This window comes from Alligator mississippiensis, chromosome 7, assembly GCF_030867095.1.
Source record: "Alligator mississippiensis isolate rAllMis1 chromosome 7, rAllMis1, whole genome shotgun sequence".
Classification (NCBI taxonomy): domain Eukaryota; kingdom Metazoa; phylum Chordata; order Crocodylia; family Alligatoridae; genus Alligator; species Alligator mississippiensis.
Window position 1 is genome coordinate 2472329 of NC_081830.1, and position 22564 is coordinate 2494892.

The 22564-nt window shown below is 56.5% G+C and overlaps 3 protein-coding genes and 1 pseudogene across 3 annotated transcripts; 1 reads left to right on the top strand and 3 right to left on the bottom strand.

Annotated features, from left to right (window-relative positions):
* The first annotated feature begins 1984 nt into the window (after positions 1-1984).
* LOC132251479 (olfactory receptor 14I1-like) lies at positions 1985-2868 on the top strand (annotated as a pseudogene).
* A 669-nt stretch (positions 2869-3537) lies between these two features.
* Positions 3538-4008, bottom strand: LOC132251480 (ribonuclease pancreatic-like). The gene has a single exon (XM_059731311.1). It carries the CDS (start codon positions 4006-4008, stop codon positions 3538-3540), a length of 471 nt encoding a protein of 156 aa, XP_059587294.1.
* A 2603-nt stretch (positions 4009-6611) lies between these two features.
* Positions 6612-7896, bottom strand: LOC132251481 (maestro heat-like repeat-containing protein family member 1). Its single transcript, XM_059731312.1, has 4 exons — positions 7885-7896; positions 7685-7819; positions 7351-7453; positions 6612-6874 (listed from the first exon to the last, which is right to left on the bottom strand). The coding sequence occupies exons 1-4, from the start codon at positions 7894-7896 to the stop codon at positions 6645-6647; spliced, it is 480 nt and encodes a 159-aa protein (XP_059587295.1). The 3' UTR covers positions 6612-6644.
* A 501-nt stretch (positions 7897-8397) lies between these two features.
* On the bottom strand, positions 8398-21806 carry LOC109284234 (maestro heat-like repeat-containing protein family member 2B). The gene is made up of 26 exons (XM_059731313.1): positions 21692-21806; positions 21198-21271; positions 20545-20738; positions 20078-20165; positions 18918-19056; positions 18383-18435; positions 17931-18038; positions 17456-17575; positions 17111-17233; positions 16099-16251; positions 15725-15751; positions 15342-15464; positions 15113-15192; positions 14608-14743; positions 14358-14453; positions 13909-14013; positions 13602-13725; positions 13064-13269; positions 12387-12539; positions 11644-11798; positions 11212-11350; positions 10808-10998; positions 10091-10228; positions 9780-9891; positions 9109-9255; positions 8398-8786 (listed from the first exon to the last, which is right to left on the bottom strand). Exons 2-26 carry the CDS (start codon positions 21261-21263, stop codon positions 8451-8453), a joined length of 3312 nt encoding a protein of 1103 aa, XP_059587296.1. The 5' UTR covers positions 21264-21271; positions 21692-21806; the 3' UTR covers positions 8398-8450.
* Between the last annotated feature and the right edge of the window lie 758 nt (positions 21807-22564).

Sequence of the window (22564 nt, forward strand, 5' to 3'; positions counted from 1 at the left end):
GCTGTCTGTGTGACTTAGCCATGCTTGGAGAGCAACTATAGGATGAGATTCCTCCACAGGATGAGGCACCCTTCCAGCATTAACATGGATTACAGTGGAGCCTAGAAAGGAAACATGCAGTTAGGTGATTGAATTTCATTGCTTCTGAACACGTACAGAAGGTGCATTTTGGGTGCTTAGCAATCCTTGTAGGCAAACTTTATTTGGCCTTCATTACAGCATTGTGCTTAGATCTCACAAGCCCTAATCATCTTAGCTTCTTCTGTCCAGTACCTGGTGCCTGGTTGGTCTTGCTGTCAAGTTAGACTATGATTTTCAAGGAACCTAAAGGGATAGGAAAAATAAGTCTCCCAGAAGTAGAGGAGGAGGAGATTTCCCTAGTTTGTGATAACTACCTCTGTGCATGGTTTTACCCCATAGTGGTTGCAATCTGAGTCATGGCAGTTTGCTCCTTATTGAGAAAGGGTATAAAGGATGCCATAGATTCAGGACCAGGTTTCCATAGGCATTGAGATATCTAAAGATTTAGGTAAGCAGCTATTGTGATTTTAAGCACCACTTAAACAAAAGGAACTAGGCAACCAGCTCGTGGAGCTTTCTACATTCAACTGAACATCTCTCAGCATCTGTGGGTGCCTAAAAACCTTTGTCAATATGTCCCAAAACTTACACTGAGCTAGGAGCCAGGGAACCCTGGATGAAACTTATGACCTGTGCCTTACAGTAGGTCAAACTACAGACCCAGGGTGGTTATTTTGCCTTTAAAAACCATTAAATCAGGAGTGTTTACTTTGGGGCCCCTGCTTCTGAGCAATGAAGAGCTCTAGGGAGCGAGTCCCGTAAGCCCTTAGGAGAGTGACACAGATAAATCACCTTACTGCATCTTCTGCCCTTTCAGTACAGGAGACTCAGAGGCAGCTACAGCCAGTTCATCTGTAGACAGAAATAGGTTTGAATCAAATCATCCATGTCTTTATTATCTAGAAGCTATAGTGGCAGAGGCAAGAGAGACTAGATAGATTGAGAGCTGGGTAATGAGCAACCAATACTGACAGCGGAGGACCAAATGCAACAGAAGCTTGTGGAAACCCCCACAAAGACCAGCACGGTAAGTTGCTTCAAGTCTGAATACACAGAATTGGAAATGAAGGGCATAAAGAAAGTCAGTGAGGCTGGGATTCTGTGTTTTTGGCCCCGTTGCTGCAGGCTAAACCCAGCTGCTGTGTAGCAATCACCGGAGTAAGGCAGACTCCCTCCAAATTCCTGCTTTTGGTCCTGGTGGCAAAGTGACAGCTTGGTTATACAGAGCAGAAGTATCCGAGTGATAGTAGTACCTCCTTTTCACATAGAGATGACAATCCAGCTCTTATGCAGCCCTGTATGCTAGTTTGCAACCAGGTGGCAGTCAGTCTGCGTGCAAACCTTTGGTGTGGAGTTATTTCTTACAAGCAGGTCCTGTGTGGTATATCCTCGGGAAGATGGAGCGATGCCATGCTGAAACATTACTGTTACTGTTTGCTTGACACACTGTATGGTTTTTTCACAGTGGGGTTGGGACCTTTTTTACCTAAAGGTTGTATTTGCTCTTATTTTTTCCAGCCGAGTTTTGGGACAGATGCTGCAAGTGACTCAGCCCTGTGAACACTACAAAAGATCTCCCATGTAACAGTAGTTTCATAATGAACCTGAATACAACACGAATTTTGAAAGCGTAGTGAGTTTACACCTCCTAGCTGATAGCAAGAATGTCATCTGTCTCATAGTGCCTGCTGAATAACACTATTGCTGTTTTGTATCCATATCAAAATATTCCTTCAAAACCAAACTTTTCCCGTGGACTAAAGATCTGGCTCCAGTTGATCCTGTGTGTATTTGAAAGTGAGCGTGTGAGATGTTTTTGACGGGAGAATCAGAGCCATTCTGATGCTGATTGCTGAGCTTTTTGTTCCCTCCACAGGCATCATACAATGGTTTGAAGAAGGCAATGTCCAACCAAACCACTGTAACCGAGTTCCTCCTCCAGGAATTTTCTAACGTCCGGGAGCTGCAGCTTTTACACTTTGCCATCTTTCTAGCAGCGTACCTGGCAGCTCTGATAGGGAATCTCCTCGTTATCATGGTGGTAGCCCTCGACCACCACCTTCACACTCCCATGTACTTCTTCCTCCTGAATTTGTCCATCCTCGACTTGGGAACTATCTCTGTGACTGTCCCCAAATCCATGGGCAATTCCCTGTGGAACACCAGGTTGATTTCCTATGCTGGATGTGTTGCCCAAGTTTTCCTCTTCTTTTTCTTTGCTAAGCCAACTTTGCCTTCCTCACCATCATGGCTTATGATCGATACATTGCCATCTGCAAACCACTGCACTATGAGACCATCATGAACAGGAGTGCTTGCGTCCAGATGGCAGTCAGTGCATGGGTCAGTGCCATTCTTTATTCTGCGCTGCACACTGGTAACACTTTTCGGTTACCTTTCTGCCACTCCAACATCGTCAGCAAGTTTTTCTGTGATGTCCCCCAGCTGCTCCAGCTCTCCTGCTCTGACTCCTATCTCAGTGAGGCAGGGATACTTGCCTTTAGTGTCTGTTTATATTTAAGCTGTTTTGTTTTCATCCTTGTATCATATGTTCAGATCTTTACTGCAGTACTAAGAATCCCCTCGGAGCAGGGCCAGCATAAAGCCTTCTCCACTTGTGTTCCTCACATCATTGTGGTCTCCTTGTTTCTTCTCACTGGCATTTCAGCTTACTTGAAACCAACTTCCAGCACCCCATCCATTCTGGATCTCATAGAATCTGTCCTTTATGCCATATTGCCGCCAATGGTCAACCCTGTCATTTACAGCTGGGCCTTGGGAAAGTGATTGTCTGTAAAATATTCACTGGGAAGCAAGTGTCCAGCTTGCAGCTTACCCCCAGTGTGAGAAACACCCCCTTTTCCACCTCTTGGGAAGAGAAATGAATTCTTGTGCGCCAAACCCCTGCCGTTCCCCACCCACCCACACCCACACACACAGAGAGAGAGAGCATCCAGGCCAGTTTGCAGTTGCAGCTGTTTATTGCAAAAAGCAGCCGGAAGGTTTAGCTCGGTCACAGCTTTGAGGACTCCTCATCAGGATGCTGGAGGATTGGCTGCACGTTCCTGCTGCCTCTGGATTTGGGCGCGGAGGGGAGATGCTGTTCTGTATATTGGGCGCTAGGGGCCAGAAGAGGAGAACGGCTGGGCTGGGAGTGCCTGTTCTGTATACTACATATGAAATAAGCAGTAGCGCGACTAAGGAGGGGAGATGGATGTGGGACGTGGGACGTTACTTTGGATGTGGGAATAACAGCGGCTGCCAAAGTTGTGCAACCATGCCATAAGTCACCGCTTCCCCACTGCGTTGTCCCTGCCCTGTGAGCCCAGCTGCTCTGTTGCACCTCTGACTGTAACTAGTGAATGAGGTGGATTTGGGACCTCTGTGACCAAGCCTTTTGCTCCAAGCAAGAGCTGAGGTTTGCAGCGGGGTCAAAGCCTGCCCCACCCCTGGCTACTAGGGGAAGCACTCTTTGTAGCTGCCATAGTGGACAGGTGCCAGTCCAGCTCCGTGGGCTTGCTCACAGGTTATGCAAATCCTCCGGGACAAGGTGGTTGCCTTGTACACGCAGCCTTGCCGTGGGTCCTTTCTTATAAGTTTGCAGTCAGTGACATAGAAGCTGTCGTTGCTGTAATACCTGTTGTTGGGCTTCTTAGTCCCAGTCCGTGTGCAGACGGCTTTTACTGTTCCTAAATCTGAGTGAATGAAGGTGTTGAAAAGCTTGCACTTGGGAGTGGTCATCTTCTGCTTCTTCATCCTCGTGTTGCAGTAGAGGTCATTGAACAGCTGGTCTGGCACCTCGTCGATGTGCTGCCGCTGGAACTTCTCGTATTGCGATTCCTTGCCGTCCGCGGTCGGCCAGGAAGACACCAGGGTCAGCATCAGGAACATCAGCAGCACGGCGGCGTGGGGCCCTCTGGGAGACATGGCTTCCTCAGAGCCACTCGATCCACCTGCAGTTGTGGAAGGGGCAGGGGACGTGGGTGGAGACGGTTATAAGGAGTACGGATTAACCATCCACCCGACTCTGTTATGTACCCAAAACCCATCACCTCCCCCCACCCTGTCCTCCCCAACTCTCCCTCCCATCATCAATGCCCTAAAGCCCCTTTCTCTCCCAGCAGCCATTAGTGCCATACAGAGATCCTCATCACCTAGAAAACAGGAGGATTGTTATTGGCATTGTCGCAGGGCACCTCAGTGCCTGCTCCTAGGGAGTAGAGACTGCCAGGGAGAGCGAGAGAGCCCCGGTGAAGGCGCAGCGTGCGGTGTGGAGCGCAACCAGTGGGTTGCGGGCGGGGAACATAGACCCCGGGTTGTGTGTGGGGTACGTAGACCCCAGCCCCAGAGAGGGGCAGCTTTGAGGCGCCCTAGCACAGGCACGACGAGCCCCAGAGAGGGGGCCATATTATTAGGAAGCCCGGTGCGGGCACGGTGAGCCTCTGAAGAAGGGCTCGGGGCAGAACAAATACCCACTTGGTCTCCAGGAGCTTGTGGGGAGCATGAATCATGGAGTGGTATCAGGGCCCTTTCCTATTTAGGGTGGCATTCCCCTTCCCTGCAGCCCCAAGGGGAAGGAGGGGAAGAAGGAAGATCTCTTCTTGTCTTGGGAGCCATCTCTGCAGGCATCTTTCTCTTCTTCTGCATGGAGCCTAGGCCCCGGGCAGATGCAGCATTCGCTTCAAAAGCAACGAATGCTTCAAAGGGTGAGTGAGCAGACAGCAAGCCCTAAGAAGCCCTCCAGAAAGGGCCACAGTGCTCCAAAAAATGAGCCCGGCTCAAGAAACTGTTTGTTAACCTTTGGTTGTTGAAGCACTTCCAGTCATATCTGCATGCTGCACAAGGCGCGCTGGGAGGTTGCTCAGGTCTCGGGCATCCCACAGCGCTCGGCTCTCCCCCACCTCCGCAGGGCAATGGGGCAGGACAGGGGGAAGACTGGGGTGGGCAGCAAAGCAGGGCGCTCCAGGGTGCCTGGCAGTTTTGCAGCTGGAGAGCAGGAATGGCTACGTGCATCTCTGACTCGGGTCCCTGGCCCCCCAGGGTGGGGTGCTCAATAATCCCCAGGGTTTTCTGACCTGACACTTCTGCTTCATCGCACTTGGAAGGCAGCTCCTAAGTTCGACTGCGTTCTGCGTTATTCCACTTGGGAAACGTGCATGTTGAAACACCCTTAAATGTTGGTTTTCCTGCTACCTGACATTGCCTTCTCGTTTGAAAATGCAATTTAGTTTCATTTTGAGTGGAAATTTAAGGCACAAATACTGAATAGTTTTTGCAAACCTTTGTTTGTGTCATTGTAAAATCAGTTGTGCTTTGCACTGACAATTCATTTTTATTCGTTTTAAATTTCTAGTGGCAGGCATGGACCTCTTCCTCAGATCTCTTGAGCACGTTTCAACATGGTCCACGGTATAGCCCCGATAGCTCTCAGCCCCCAGCTTTGCCTATGGCAGGGGAGGGGGCTTAGGGAGTTTGGTGGCATGATGCCGTTGCCTTGTAGTTGTGCAACAAGGTTCATTGTGTAATTTTTGGAATATGTTAGCTAAGGAGTTACATATCAGGGGTGCAGTACTGCCCACCGCAGCAGGTAAGGGGGGAAGAGGAAGGAGAATGGGGGTGCAGATCAAGGCCCCCATGCTGAGGGTGGGTGTGAAGCAGAGAGAGGGGTGGGCGCGGGGATGAATGGTGCCCCCGGGGCAGGTCGCGGGATGCTCGGAGCCCAGGAGGCTTGCCCAGGGGTGCAGGGGGCACGCACCTCAGCACAGCCCCGGGGGGGCACATGCCCCCAGATCTGTGCATGGGGCAGAGACAGGCTGCTGCTGCGGGCTGTACAGGACTTCAGTTAGATCAGTCTTGTCAGGCCTGATCTGTTAGCCCACATCACAAATAGGGTTAACTTTGGTCTATAAATGGGCAACCTGATCCACCAAACTTCCTGAACTTCTGGAAAGTGCATACTTAGATCTCTACTTGGGTCAATCAAGTTGAAGGTCTGCACCCGAGTGAACTAAGTTAGATTGGGTGGCCATTTTTAACCCAATCTAACCTCCCTGAACATCTGTACCTAGCCTGTGTGCCTGGGAGAGCCCCAGCTCCTGGTTAACACGTGGTAGCACCTATGCCCTGACTTCAGCAGCAATGCCCACCTCACTGCCCACACAACCCCCAAAAAGGCAGGACGCCCCAACCAAGCAGACACACGCTCCCCAAGCTACCAGGCTTCACCCCCCTCTCTCTCTGCCGTGTTCAGGACAGAAGCCACAACAGCCAGAGGAACCAGGAACAGAATTTATTTACAGAAATCGTGCGTGTGCACACACGCACGCGTAGCAGCTTGCTCTTAGTTTGTGCCGGGCCTCAGGCACCCAAAGCAAAACATAGAAAATATACGGGGCAGAGTACGCCCATGGTTTGCATCTGGAGATTGTACCCTTCCCCAAGGGCTTTTCGAGATTGCCTCCAGGACCTGGGTGGCCGCGACTTGCACTGGTGGTGATGAGTCCTTTTCCAGAGACCTCAGAGCTGGAAGGAGAGAGGAGACGTTCATGAACAGACCACTCGTGCTAGCAGCGCCACAGGCGGGTCATCCCTGGGCATCGGGGCTCAGGAGTGATGTGGGGTGGGCAGTGCACGATGCATGCAGACGTGCGGTCTCTCGGGGTCCTGCAGCCTCTCGGCTCCTTCTGGGCTCCAGAAGGGAAGGGCAGGGGCTGGATTTCTGACTTACAGCTCTGCAAGTGGGCGATGTTCAGCCACCTGGTAGTCCCTGGGCTGCTGTACTCCAGCATGATGCCTAAACACACAGCAGGGACAACCGATCAGCTTCCCCTGGTCGGGGTGCAAGGAGAACTCAGCTCCGAGGCAGGTCACTGGTTCCCCTGTGCCGTGTTTGCCATCACAGGCAGTTACAACCAACACACACCCTGCACGCTGCGGCCCAGGAAGCCCCTGCCCCATCCCATTTGCCTCCCCCATGAAGTGGGTGCCGAGCAATCCTGAGCCGTGCCGAGTGACCATGTCCCAGACATGTCTCCATCACTCAGGACAACTGAACCACGGCCCAGGGCTTCTCTGCCACCACCCAGCCCTGCTGTCTGGTTCAGTCCCCCTCCACACCAGCCTTGCAACACTGGGAGCATCATGCTTTCCCAGTGCTTTCTGGGGAGCCTGAGGCACGGGCTGATTTGCAGCCTGATCCTGCTCAGCAACAGCTTTCCCATTTCTAGTGAGGGTGGGGGAAATGCACAGGGACCAGGCATCCTCTCTCACCGGTAAAATGTATTGCTGCTGCCCGGATCTCTGGCCAGGAGCTGGTGTAGTACCTCCTGGTCCTGTAGCACAGACCCTCCAGGAGTGCCGGTTTTTCTTTGACCTGGAGGGACCAAGGACACGTGAGCTCCCGGTGGTGAGAAGACCTCCCGCACCACATGCTGGTGCAGATCAGGAGGAAACAGGAGCACCAAGGAGCAATCTTGGCCTGTCCCGTGCCCTGTGGTCCTGGACCTGGACCTTGCAGGCATTGGCACTGCGCCCCGGTTCCCTCCCTCCATCCTACAAAGAGCCCTGCCCTCCCTCACCTCCTGCCGCTCACAAACTCACTCACCAAGTGCCTGCAAAGGTCTCTCAGCAGAACGTTGACCCGCACCTCTCCTGACCCCTGCACATAAAAGGCCAGGACTCCCTGCACCCTCCTGAGCCCCAGGTAAGGGCAGCAGAGGCCCACAGCTCTTCTGCACTCCTGAAAAACATGGTCACACCAGGTCTGGACTCCCTGCTGACTGCTGAGCAGAGCCCAAGGATTGCCTCTTGACCCATGACTGTGCCCAGGCCAGGAACAGGAGGGGCTGGCCAGGAGGAGCCTGGCACTAGGCACAGAGGAGAGGCGGTGGGCAAAGGGAGGACTTCTCCTGCCTTTCAGGTGCCACCTGCAGCTGACCCCCGTCTCCCGCTCAGTAAACCATGCGGGGAGACTTCCTGCCTGCACAGGGGGTCGGATGTGCAACCTGCCCTGGACCTGGGAGGCAGCCCCAAGCTCAAGGAGGTGCCTGCATGAAGCTGCCCCAGCGGGAAGGGGATGGCCACCACAAGATGCAGGATTGGCAGAGCTGCCCTGGGGCTGGACGGGGGAGACCTGGGGGGGCTGAGGACACCAGTGTCACCAGTCCTTACCTTGGCCACCTCCTTGTTCGGGTCCTGCAGGTGCAGCAGCAGCGCTGCCCAGCTCTGCCTCACCTGGGTTTTAAACCAAGTGTGCCATCTTTTTCTGAGGCACCCTGCCAAGGTGGCGAACAGGGCAAATGAGGCTGTGCGCAGGGCATCATCCTTCTGTGGACAAGAAACCCCAGTGGGGTCACAACCAAACCTCTATCTCATGGGCTTGCTTTTCTTCCTGAGAACTCATTTCTTCCACAACAGTTAAAATCTTCCAGTTTGGGCTGGAGCAAGGGGCAGCAAGTGCATCCCCTCCCCGACAGGGCCCACAACGAAGAGCAATCGAATGGGGGTGGGGAGCGGTGCTCACTCACGTGGTCGAAAAAGGCCCTAACGTGCGTCCCCACAGCCAAAATGACGGGCCCTGTTCTGGTCCCGAACTGCCTGAGGACCTTGGCCAGAGATATCATGCCCTCTGTCATTAGCTCATCTGAAGATGGCACGAAGGAGGCTTGGACCAGGGTGTCCAGGATGAGGGTCCGGTGGTGTTTCAGCTGGACAAACAGAAGACGTGACACACGGATCAGCGCCTACGCTCCTCACCTCTGGGGTCCCCGTTATTCCCAGAGCGTTCAGGACTTCATCTGTCCAAGCAAGCCCCCGCAGCTACATTCCCGTATGCCTGTGAGATGCAAAGCACCCACTTCTACACCAAAAGTACACTCGTCACCCCAACGGTCCCTAGGGACACCGCAGGGGTGAGAGAGCAACACTGGAGATATGTCGGGGGGTTGTGCACCCTTTCAGCCCTGCCTCATTGTCCGGTCTCTATGGTCAAGCTCCGGTCCAGACATGGCAGAGGGATTTCGACCTCACCTGCGCAGGGGCACCATGTGCCACGTTCCCCAAGGCCCTGGCTGCCATCTGCCGAACAGCATAATTGCTGTCCTTGGCTTGTTCCACCAGTAGAAGAAGGGCTGGGTTCAGCAGCTCCTCGTCCTGGATGGACGGGTCACTCATAACCTAAAAGAAACCAATGCATGCATGAGATCCAGCACAGTCATTGCCAAGAGCCGAGCCCTGCAGCAGAAAGGTATCCTGTGCCAGAGCAGAGTCCCACAAAACACCACGAGGAAGAGCCTCAGCCCGTGGTGCTCTCCTGTTGGACGTGGGCATGCTTGTCTGCTTAGAGCCAGGGCAAGCATCAAGACAGGGGCCTAGCGTGAGCGGGAGAGGTGGTGCCGATGCGAGTAGATGGGGGCACTGCTTGGCTGAGAGCAGCGTCTTCCTGGGATGCCGGGTGCTTATAGAGGATGCACTAGTTAGGACCAAGCTCGGAGCTGCTGGCTAGAATGAGGGCTCGGTAAGGAAATCCCTCTCCTTGTCACATGGCAGAAGTGGTGAGGCGTGGGCAAGGGCACAAGAGAAACCTCTCAAGTTATTCCAGTGATCCTCCCTCCTAGGAAGGGGCTGGGGCACTGCCCAGGGAAAGAGCACAGCAACCAGCCACCTTTCCATCCAACTGCTCATTCTCTACGGGGCCTTACCTGGCTGAGGAAGGCTGTCCCTGTGAGCCTCAGCTTTGGTGACCCAGCCCGCACCCATTTGAGGATCTCCTTGATGAAATTTGGCGTTACCATGCCCGACGGCAGCAGAGCCCTGAAAGAGAAACCCCTGGCTGTGGGACCGGCTGGGCACTGCCAGAGCTCGGTTGCTCGGAGGAGGCAGCTCTCATCTCTTGGGGCACAAGCTCCCTGTCCCCAGCCCCACGCGACCCTGCAGCTTCAGCACGGAAAGTGCCCCCTCCGCCGCTCTCCCCTCTGCCTAGAGCGCAGATGCAAGGCAGCCTGCCTCTTACCTGGCCAGCTGGCACACCCCCTCGTGGTGTGTCTCTGGGCACTCAAGCAAGGGCCACGTTCCCTCCTTGCACAGGGATGTGGCCACACTTTCCCCTATGCCCTTTGAAATGGCGCAGGCCAGGGCCTCCATGGAAAGCCTGGGGAAAGAGAAGGCCACGTGGACAGGCTGTCAGGAGGTGCTGCAGCCGGAGCAGGACCAAAACTCCCTGTCACTCGGGAGGTGTGTTACTCAGACACTTATACACACCCAGCCAAGTGCGGTGTGATACCCATGTGCCTGGCCCCCCAAAGGGAGAAAAGGCCCTGTCTGCCCACAGCTGCAGCTGTAGGGATGACAAAGGTCTCCAAACTGGTTGCTACTTCTGCTCTCCAAGCCTTCCCGATGGCTAAGGCAGACAGCTCAGATCAAACCGATGCTGCCATTGTTTCTCATGCCTTTGTCCCCTGGCAGGGACAGGGCGGGCTGGGCCTTGCACGCATCAATGTTGGAAGCCAGAAGGCAAGCATGGAGGCTCTCCCAAGCCCAGAGGAGGTCAGATGGGAGGATCAAACAGCCATAACATGTCAGACTCGGCCCTTGGCAGACAAGCCCCATGTCTTTCAGCTGCCAGCACCAAGACAGCTCAGCACAGCCCTTGGCAAGGAGACATCACCCTGCAGGCAGCGGGCCTGAAGCGAGGCCAAACCTGTGACAGCAGTCTGAGCCTGCCCCTCACCTGCAAGGGTTGCCCACTACGTGGACTTGGCCCTCTGTAATGCTGCAAAGGCTCCCGCCGGGCGCTGGCATTTTTTGCCCCACGGTGTGGCTTGTTTGCTCCACAAGAGCACGCAGCATGGCTGGGAGCATGTCCCTCAGCACTTGGCCACACTGCAGGGTGCTGACAATCTCCAAAGCAGCACAGGTTGCCTGAAGGGAGAGAGAGGACCAGAGTCAGCCCGGGGAAGACATCTGGAAATCCACAACTCCAAGTCCAAAGGTCTCTTCCTCACATCCAGGAGAGCACAGGACAGCCCGGGGAGCACCTCCCTTAGCAATTGGCTCTCCTCCCAGTCACATCCCTTCCCAGTCAATCCCTTCCCAGTCACATCCGTGCACACCTGGGGCTGGGCTCTCACTTACTGCCAGTGGCTCAAATGCTGCGGTGAGTGAGCTGCTCTCCGTCTCAGCCCGATGGTCCAGCTTGGCGAGGAGCAAATGCAGCACGTGGATGGACAAATCATTGCCTCCACCCATCGCCCGCCACAATTCAGAGGTGTCACTGCAAGTTAATCCGAATTACATACGAGCTATGGATACTCTGGTGATGTCATGAAGCAATAGGGCATTGGAGCAAAGGCCAAAGGTGCTGCTGGGGTAGGACGGGGTTGGGCGCAGTGATTCCTCTGCCAATGCCATTAGGCACAAGCCTGGCATTTCCTACACACACCCACCAGGACATGGCTCTCTGGAAGCCATCCCAAGGGATCTGCACCTGGCTTGACCCTCTACGGGCTTATCCAAGCTGTGGGATCTGCGTGTCCCTCGGTACAGGAGGTGGGGAGTGGCAAGTACCTGTCCATGGGCAGAGGTCTACAAAGCAGGCTGCTGGTGACGGCCTCTACGTGGAAGCCTGCTAGACTGGCCACAGCTTCCAGCAGGCAGCTCTTCCTGCACCCTTCCTGCATAGCGGGCATGTGCATCGTTATGGTGCCCAGGATGTCCGGCACCTGCAGGGAAAAGAAGAAGAACAAGGGCCCTTGCTCACTCGCCAGCACAAGACAAACCAATCCCTCCCACGCTTGGAAAGATGCTGCCATCTGAGCTATCCCTTGCTTTAAGGGACTAGTGTCCAGACACTGCCGCCTCAGGGTGATCCTTAGCAACGAGCACGTCCCTATGCCCCTGCCCGGGGTGAAAGTGGGCGCTGCTACACATGCGCCGACATCCACCGACCCACTACCCTCAGCCCCTCGTGCACCCATGTGCACACACCTACAGCCTAATGGCATGTGCCACCTGGGACCTATTTCTGCCTGCCTTAACCTCGCACAAGCACCCCAACCAATATCAATATCTGGGAGCTGATTTAAGATGCTCATTTTGGCCTTTTGCCTGTGGGGGTGCTCAGGTGAGGACCAACAAGCACCACCAACTTCACACCCCCTGATCCGCGCATCCCCATCTCAGGCTAGCAAGGGAAATGGCCCTTGCTTCATGCCCAGGGATCAGCGGTAAGATCGCTGTCCACACCGCATGAAAGCAGCATTTGAAAAGCCTGAAGCAAATGCAGAAATCCTCCTCAGCTTCAACTTCACCTCCTCCAGCAGGGCCTCTCCATGCTCCTTGATGATTCTGAGGAGCCAATGTCCTCCTGCTGTGGCACATGTGGGGCTGGCTCTCAGCATGGCATTCAGCATGGTCTCCATAAACTCATGGGTCTGGCTTGATGTAAAATATTTTCCAAGGACCTGGAGACAAATTGAAAGAAGGGAAACTGCGCTGATTTTCTTCTCCAGGTGAGACAACTGGTAAAGACCTAATTGCTGCTGAACGACGGTTCATGAGCAGGTGCTGCAGGAGGGATCTAGCTCCTCATTGGGAATGGCAGCTACCCCAGAGCTCAAGGCTGATGTTAAAGAGTCGTGCTGTGCAGAAGCCTCTGCCCTATGGCAGCGTGGTGTACATGCAAGAGGCAAACCCTGAGCTTAAATGTTCCTTCCGTCTTCAATGGAGAGAGCCTCATTTGATAACACCAAATGATCCCAGCCAAGCTGTGCCCCAGGATATGTCGAAGCAGGTACACAAGGTGACCGAGTCCTGGTTATAGCTCTCATTTGGGTGCTGTACTGACACAGGTTTCTTCTTGTGTGCAAGGACAGAAGTATCTATAAAACTTTCTAAACTAGCTCTGACTTCTTCCTACCATGCACTTGGGGAAACAGCAGCAGGCAGTGGATGAACAATAATTGTCCCTAATGCCTGCCCCATGCACTCCATAGAAAGAGGTAAACCGTGTGTGAGCAAAGGAGTGGACAGTGAAGGACGCCCGGTCCCCAGAGTCCCCACACCAGCCTCTTGAGACACTCACCTTGGCCATGCGGGAGGATGCGGCAAGCACAGTCTCGGGGGTGGAGGCTTTCAGCTCCTCCCGGATACCCCTCAGCTCCTCCTCCGCTGCATCCATGCCCATGGACTGATCTGGAATAAAAATAAGGAGGATGGAGGGCTGTAATGATGTCTGCTACAGTACCTTGGCCCCATGGAGGACCCACGTGCAATGTCATGGGCAGTGCGGTCCAAGGGTGACGTCTGAGGTCTGAGCTGTTTCAGGAGGGTGGAGGTGCAGTGGGATCAGAGCTGCTACAAGCCTCTCCCCATGCAACTCTCCTCTTCCAGGAGGTCATCCCAGGGCCAGTCATGGGTCTTTTGAGATATCTTTAGACTAGCTGGGAATGGACAGAGGAGAGGAGCAGCGTTTCCAGAAGGAGAAATGGGGCAGAGTTACTTGCACCTACTCCGAGTGCCCTCACCTTGTACGGGGAGGAGGCAGGCAATGCAGTCAGCAGCCCACAGCCGGGATGTGGCCAGAGAGGCGCAGGTGTAGGGCGCCAGCAGCCCCAGCAGGAACCCGGTTTTCCCGAAGGGCTCTTGCAGCTGAGAAAGGAGGAGAAAGACCTGAATGAAATGTGCCTGGGTCTGCCTGGAGTGACATTCAAGTTTCTGGTCCTGGGAAGGTGAGAACAGGAATGCATCCCTGTCTGCTAGGCAAGATGTCTGGGTCTCGGGGGCAGACTGCCACAACGACACCAAGGCAAGAGAGAGTTAGCCCATACTTACTCTGCAGTAGACGGCCTCTCGGCAGGCGGCAAGCAGCTGGGCGCTGCCCTGCAAGGCCCTGTCCCTCTCCCACTCCTTGCCAGCTGAAAGCCATGGCTCAAGAAGCTGTCGGGAGAGCAGACTACTGTCAGAGGCACCTCCAAAACAGCTCAGATGAACCGTTTCAACCACAAACATCACCATCGCCCCTGACATCCCTCCAAGCAACCTGATCCTTTCACCCTCTGGACACATCCCAGGGGGACCGTCATTGCCCTGAAGCCGCAGGACCTGTGCAGTGACCCTGGCACAACAAGGGGCAGCTACGAGGCATGTCAATGGGATGCCTGCCCATACCCCCAAGGACACCTCTCATTTGCCCTGCTGAAGGAAACCTTCCTCCCTGTCTCTTGGGCCCATCCCTGCCTTCCCAGAAAAGAGAGCTCTGCCTGCTCCTGCTGGCTACTCACGTGGAACATCTCCATGACCCAGCTCTCAGTGGGGTCTTCTTCAAGGAGGCCTCTCATGAGCTCGCCCAAGGCCTGCATGGACAACTCGTGCAAGGACTGCAAGCGGGAGACAGAAGAGGGAAGCTGGAGCGTGTGCACACACCCCAGACCCCTTTGGGGAGGTCGGGGGTGACTGCCAGGCCCAGGGCCGGCTGGGGATCATGCCGGTGGTCCCAGCAGGCGATGCCACAAGTCGGCTCTTTAGGCGTACCTGTATTTGCAACGAGTCCTGAGCTGTCTCCCCCTCCTGTCTCAGGTGCTGCACAGCTGGGAGAGGTACCAGGCACCTGAGGCAGGTTTCAAGCAGGCTTCTGTTTGCATCCCGATTCAGGGAGGGTTTCACCTTGCTGGCAGGAGACAGAGAGGAAGAAAAGCCCTCCATCACACTGGAAAGTGGGTCCAGTGCTCAGATACGATCTGAACCTGGAACCTGAAATCCAGACACCCCTGGGCATGGCGGCTGAGAAGCTCTTGCGCTGCCCATCACTCCTACTTGTCCCACCACCACCTCCAGGTCTTTCCATCCAACTCCCCAAGCCGACCAAACACATTGCAACCCCCCCTGAACCCCGCTGCAGGCAGGGCAGCCTGTGACCTGAGCCCTGCATGTGTCTCTCAGCTCCACATCTGGCAGGAAGAGCACCCCAGGGTGAAGCAAGGAGCTCATCTCTGAGCAGGGCATCCCAGCGCCGAGAGCCAGGGCACGAATCACCTACCTCAGGTGCTTAATGGCAAGCATGGCCGTGAGGCGAACAGGAGAGGCCAGGGAATCCATCGGTTCCTCTTTTATGAAGTCCTAAAAGGATTAGCAGAGATGTGACTCAGGGGAAGACGGATGTGAAAAGCAGTCTGCCCCCACAAAAGAGCCACTCCCAGGAAAACCAGTCCCGCTACGTTCCCCCCAGGTCCTTTGCAGTTTGGGCCCCCGGCCTCCTCCCCACTCACCAGCATGTACCCCAGCAGCTCCTCTTTGTACGTGAACTGGAAGCTCTGGGAGCCGTCAGCGTCCAGGATGGCACGGCTGATCTCAGTGACTGACCGGATGAGGGTCAGCTTTAAGTCCAGGTCCTGAATTTCACGGGGGAACGACAAAAAGATGGGGATGAGGAGCGGAGAAGAACCGAGGTCTAGAAGGGGTGAAAGGCAGCCTCCTTTGCACCCCTGAGAGATGTCTACAAGCCCCAGAAAGCCCCAGATCCACCCCCGTCTCAGACAAGGTGCATGGCAGTGTTGGGGCTCCCGCCTGGGGTAGGTCATGGTGCCTCAGTGACGCAGGGAGTTAGGGGCTGGGAAGTGCATGAGCAGAGGTGGGCTCGTTGAACATTTACCTTATTGAGGATGGTGATGCCAAGCACCTGGGAAATGAAATGCAAAACTACCGTCAGCGCCTGGGACGGCCCCAGAGCACAGCACACTGCCGGGTCCAAACAGCGTCCGGGCTGGTGAGCGCGGAGCAGCGCAGGGGCATGAATGCACAACCCCTGCCAGAGCAGGACAGGTTGTGAGGAGTGTCTAGCCCAGCACTCTCCATACGTGGGTCCTTCCCCCTGCCCATCGCCCCAGGAGCATGAACGCAGGTGCTCCTCACAGGCAGGAGTTCAGGGGCATCAGAGCATCCGAGCCGTCCAGGCACCCCGGTGCAGAGCAGACCTCAGTGCCACGGCAGGCCTGTTCCCACCACGCTGCACTCCCGGGCTCCTACCTGGCAGCTGCTCACGTAGTGCTGCAGGACCCTCCTGGTGATGTCACGCTCCACGCGGGGGAGCAGCTGCGTTTGGGGGGCATGCACAGCTATTTGGCTGTAGGCCAGGATCAAGGCCCTGTGGGTCCTGCCTCTTCTCCCCTGGTGAAAGTCCTGCAGGGGTGACACGACACTTGCACCAGGGCTTCCCATGCCCTCTGCCCCCAAGTAGGAATCCCTGCTGACCAAGGAGCTGCCCCAGCAGCGATACCAGCTCTCCCTGCCAGCCCCATGAGACCCACAGCTCTCACAGCACCATCCCCACTGCTTTGTTTTGGATGCCCCCAGGCCTCATCATGTCCATCCTGCACCCGGGTGGCTCGGCAGAGAGAGCTGCCGTGCCACGCTGAGCCACGGAGGTGCGGGCAGGGGCGGGCGAGAGGTGGTGACCTCCGGGAAGTGGGGCAGCAGGCCTGGTGGTGGGGCAGGGGGTGGGAGTGCAGTCCTGGGTCCCAGCCCCTGCTCCAGGGCCGCGTCGGGCATTTGGCCATAACAAGTCCCTGGGCACAATGCATTGGGAGGGCCGGTGTGGAGGAGGTGGCCCTGCCTGCTGTGCTCGGTGCAGAAGCTGAGCCCCATTTTCTAGCAAGCACGTAGGTGCCTTTCGACCCCCCAGCACCTGCCCAGGGAGCTGGGTGTGCACGCGGGCTATGCACTTGGAGCTGGTACTTTCAGGCTGGGCACTAGGGCTCGTGTCTCCTCTCCCACAGCTAACGGAAAGAGGTGAAAACTACACAATCTCCTTCTCTGGGTGAACAACAGATGTAGTTGCCTCCAGGCCCAAAAGGGGCTCTTTGAATGCTGACGCATTAACCTGAGGCATAAAAAGTGTGACTAGTGCAAACTGCGCTCCACGCCGTCTCAGCAGACCTCTGATGTGGAGCACGTCCCCTGGGAGAGGGTGCCACTGCCAAGCTGCTCTTCTCCAGGGTTTGTAGGGGAGGAAGCCGGAGAAAGCCCCCAGCTCCATTACCTGCAGGAGGCTGATGATCCCAGACACCTGCACTTTACTCATGGCAGCACCAAAGTCCTCCAGGGTGCTCAGGGTGAGGTCCAGGTGGCCCTTGGCTGAGAAAGCCAGGATGCTCACGACTTGCTGAAACCCAAGAAATGCTTTGGTGAGTGGGTCTGACCTGACCCGAGCATCCTCCCCATGTCCCATTGATGCTGCAATGCGCACCTGACCTGGAGCAAGCGAGGGGGCTGTGCAAGGGGAAGACCAAGGGAAAGCCGTGTAGCAAACCAGCAACAGAGAGGTGAGGACACGAGGGGGAGTCAGGGAAGACCTGGCCGTGTCTGGACAGAACAGGGCCCTCACCTCTCTCTCCGAAGCGTCCATGTAATCTGTGTCCTTCAGAAATTTCTGGAGCTGGGATTTCACGTAGGCAACATCCTGGCAAGAGGCCAGCGTGGTACCAAGTGCCTTATATAGGAAAGTCTGAAAGAAGGAGACCAACATCACCAAAGAGCTGGGAACACAGCACCGCGCTACTCAGGGCAAGAGCAACCCAGAAACACCCCGTCCCCAGGAAGGACCAAGAGAGCCCAGCCCCAGCACCCACGCACCCAGCAACTGCCCCACTCTGTGCAGGGAACTGGCAACTAAAGGCAGGGGCAGCCCCTCCGAGCAGCTCCCTTTGGGGCAGTCAAGTGGGTAGAGAACCAAGGACCATGCCTTGGATCAAGAAAATAGATTGGAAAAGCACAAACTCAAGAGAGAAAGTTTCTGCAGCCTTCCTGCCCCAGCACCGCGAAACAGGTGCAGCAACCCAGGCTTCGCCAAGAGCACGCACCTTCTCCGGGGAGGAGCAGGCGTAGCTGGCCGTCTGCAGCTGCAGCTCCAGGATCAGCTCTCTGCTCCAGGCATCGTCATCGATGGTCTGCAGTGTCCTGTTCAGGAACTGAGGGCCCAAGTGAAGGGAAGCAAAGGGACGGGTGCATGGGCTGAGTCGTCGTCTTCCTCTTCTGCTGTGCCCTTTCTAACACCCAAGAGGCCCCGAGCAAGGCCTCGTCCCCTTCCACTTCTTGAGCTCAAAGACGCTATGGAAAGGCTGGACGATCCCAAATGACAACTCTGGATGTCAAGCCAGACTCAAGGGGACTGGCAAACCTTCCAAGTTGGACTCCTCCTGCCTTATTGACACCCAGCACCTGATTTCCCTGAGGTTTGAGGGAACCCCCCCTTCCCAGACAGCCCTCCGCGGTTTGCCTGGCTGCCGTAACAGCTCTGCGAGCCGTCCTGTACCTTCAGCAGCAGGTGCTCCCACCACACGTTGTCCTGGCAGGTCTGAGCTGTTCCTGAAAGCGGGAGGGAAACAAGAAGGATGTCACTGCTGTCGGCGCTGAAGAAGAGTCCCAGGTGCCTCCCTGGGCATCCCTTCTGCGGAAGCTCCTGCATCCGCACCCTGGCACCTCCTGGGTCCCAAAGTCACGGGCCTTGCCCCCCATGCTCATTGGGTCCAGGACACATCATGCTGACAGGCCTGGGAGTTGTGCACAGCCAGACCCCACAGAAGTGGCCGTAAGAGGAATGGAGGGTGCTCAGCACCTGGCGGACATGCTCAGCACAGCTCGGCACAGGGCTGGGATTTGCAGAAGGGCAAACAGCACAGAGTTTGCACTGGGGGAGCCCTTCACGGGCAAACCCTCCCCTGGGTCCCACCAGCCTCAATGCTGTCTGGCCCCTGGGTTCGTCCCCTGTGACGAAGAGCAGAAGCTTTCAAGCATGTGGCGCTGCGGCAGGGGAATGACACCCCGGGGCGCTCCCCCCGGGTCGTTACCTTCCATAGTCATGAGCAGGATGGGGATCTTGATCCTCCACTGCTCCCCAACAGCAGGGTGGATCGTGCGGTGCAGAGCCCACAGTCCCCGCAGCGCACAATGCGCACGGGTCCTGTCGCCCAGGGCCGAGGCGACCACCTGACAGCGAGAGAGAAACAGGGGCTCAGCTCTGGAGCGGGGCTGCACGCCTTTCCTTAGCAGGGAAACCGGCCTCCAGCACACATGGCCAGAGCCTTCAGCCATCAGACACAGGCCACGTGCTGTGCTTGGCCTCTCCACAGGCTGCGAGGCGGGGGCCGAGCCTGGCTGTGCTCCGCGAAGGGCAGGGAGCTCTGCCGGCAAAGGGCAGCTCCGCGTGTGGGAAGAGGCAGAGCGTGCTCCTCCAGCCAAGGCCACGGGCACGTGTCTCCCACCCCACTGCCCTTCCCCACTCCTCTGGCAGGGCCCTTTCCAGGGTACTCACCAGGAGTCGTGCCAGCAGCCCCTGGGCACTGGGAAGTTTGGCTGGAGAGAGAAAGAGGGCATGGCCATGCATGACTGCTTTGCAACTACAATGCACATGCTGCTACAAGCCCGTCCATCCCCAATGCGCCTGCTCACTTATGCCCTGGGTCCTGGGCACATCTGGCACTTCCATGGCACCTCCTGTGTCTGGATTGCAAGCAGCTTGCCCCCTGCCCCTCTGTGAGGCAGGTGCTGCTCAGGCACCCCTGGATGAGTGGGGAAGCTGAGGCAGAAAGGCCCTGGCATTCCCCTATGGCACAGCATACATCTGGGGTAGCCCTGGGTTTGGGGGACCCACACCTCCCGGGTTGTAATGACCCAACTGAGAGCCCTGACGTTGGGCCTTGCATTATGGACACAAGAGGTCAAGAGGCCCTTGGAGCTGGTTGAATGCACAGGGATCCGAATTGCAAACCTCCTTTGCTGGGGGGTGTGCCAGGCGACGCTTCTCCCTCCCACTGCTGCTGCTCGGCCAGGTCCCCGAGGCATCGGCACAGCGGGCTCAGAGTGCAGCTGTACTGAGCCGGCACGATGTACTCCAGCAGCCGGGGCCATAAGACCTGGAGAGAAGAGCCAGACAGCTCCGACTCAGCTCCCACTTCTCCTGCGCCCGGGAGATGCCTTGATAATGCAAGGGCACCAACTGGTCACCTACTTGGCTCATGCCACGCACTGAGACGTCCACATATTCCAGCAGCTCTACACAGGTGGCTCGGATGCTGTGTTCCTCCTCAGCATCAGCACTGCAAAGGTTTGTGGACGACTGCACAAGACACAGAGAGAAAGCTCAGGAGTAGTGCAGAGACACTAGCAGGGCACTCAGTCTCCATCTCTTCTGCAGCCAGCGTGGGTTACGTCTTGACAGCTGCCACGTTCTTTCTTCCCTCGTCCACCCAAGAAAACCCTTCACATCCAGCGCAGCGCACACCAATGTGCAGGCGTCACCCCTCCGCTCCATCTGCCCCGGGGGCCAGCCAGCTCGATCCTCTGTGTCCCCTCAATGTGACTGTCACTGGCCAAGCCACATCCTGGGCACCTAGACATGTCCTCGGGGTCTATTTTTACTCGAGAGCATTTCTGTTCTCAAGTGACTCTGCCTGGCTGCCCTGGCGCGCCCCGTGCTCCTGCTCCAGCCAGTGCCAGGCTTCCCCCTGCTCGGACATCAGCACCAAGCGCCCACCCTCCATTTCTCTTACCATTTGGCTGCTAGATGAGCTGGCCTGCTTGAAAATATAGGCCACCAGCTCCCAGGCCCACTCCTCCAGGCCGTGCACAGTGAGCACCGTCCTGCTGAAATGGAGCACAGCCTTCTTCACCTGGGAGGGAGGAGAGGACAGGTGGGAATGAGGACCGCCCTTGTGCCCAAAGGGTGGAGCGGCCGGCCATGGCACGAGCCCTCCCTCAGCCCTTGCACAGGGTGGCAGGGAGGAAGGAGGGTCCTCAGACCTCCCATTTGACTTCAAGGTTGATAAAGAGGAGCCCACTCACACGGGCAAGACAGCAATGTGTCCTTGACATGCAATAGCACCATGATGGCTGCTCAGGGAAAGCAGATGCCCTCCCCACCCACCGGCAATGGGAGGGATAACACTTCCCTGGCCCCCGGCTCCCCCCAGCTATGGATGCAGAGGGGCAAACGCCCTGCAATGCTTGCCCTGGAGATGCTGGGAGGGAGGAAAGGTTTTCCCTACACAAATGCAAGGACCTGGGGTGGGAATATTGTGCCAGGCCCACGTGCCATCCCCGGCACAGCCACTGCTCACACACCACCTCACCTCAATGCTCTCATCGCCGAGCGTGCCCCTCATGGCCTGCACCATGTCACATTTTTTCTCCCGCATCTCCGGCACTGGAAGGAGAAGGAGGGCACGGTGTGGGCTTGCTTTGGGCACCCACCTCCACAGCAGGATGCACCTTGGTTTCAGAAGACCTGCTTGTGGCGATCCGCACGGCCCCCTGCCTCTACTCTGCAACCGGCTCTTGGGCCAGAACAAGGTTTCATTAAACCTCTTCACTTGGGAGTGTGGTCAGGAAAGGTGCCCGAGCAGGATTTGACCCCAGCATTCCTGCATCATCCTGCAGGACGCAGGGTGCTCCTGGCCCTCTGGGACCGAGCCGCAGAGGACCGAGGTCTGGCTCTAGCTCTCCGCAGCCAGGGCTCTTGAGCGTAGCTGGAGCGGGATGGGTTATTAGTCCTGGCCAGTCCTAACGCAGGGCCTGACGGGTCAGCCAAGACAGCAGCCGACATGTTTGCTCTGCTCATACTTACGGTCAGCAGCAAGGATGCCACTGAAGATGGAGAGGGACGCCACACGGCTTGCCTCCTTGTCGGCCTGGAGCCAGGAGCCCACAAAGGAAATAAATTGGTCTGGGGAGAGACAGGCTGTGGGGAGAAGAGCACAACCCTGGTGAGCTCAGCGCTCCTCGTTCCCGTTCCCCCCCAGGGTTTGGCCCGGCGCAGGGAGGGCCAAAGGAAACCCCCGTGGCACCTGGACTCTCTTGTCCTTACCGAGCAGACTGAGACAGTACAACACCTTGGCGTGGTTCTCTGGTCTTGGCAGCTGCGCATGATCACACACCTGTGGGAGGAAGGGAAGGGAAGGGATGCTCCACAGTCCCATCTGGATGGGGATGAAAGTGTGGCGTGGATCCACAAGTCCCACTTTCCATGACTTGAACCAGAGTTTTCCTGAGCCCCAGGAGACATCATTGCCACCACAGCAAGAGCCAACAACACAAAGGTCCAGACCATAAACCAGAGGGGATCCTGGCTTCCAAGTCCCTTCAGCAGCACGGCCGCTCTTGGCTGGACTCGTGCCACAGGGGGGATCGTTCTGGGTCCGACTCGCGAGGAAAAGGGATTTGCATGCACCTGCTCCAGGGATTTGAACTGGACTGAGGGGAGACTAGGAGGCCACAGCCTGTTTGCTTCTTCTTGGGCAAGCAGAGAGCTCACCAGCAGAGTGGGGCTTTGCACGGTCATCAGCTGGCTCTATCGGGTTCACGAGACTTGGACCTGCTGGGCCCAGGATGAGCGGTACACGACCGGCCGTCCCTTACCTGGTCGTGCAGGGCGAGGCAGACGATCCCGAGTGTCCCGTCAGGGAGAGGGACCTGAAAATCATAGGCCACCTCCGAGACC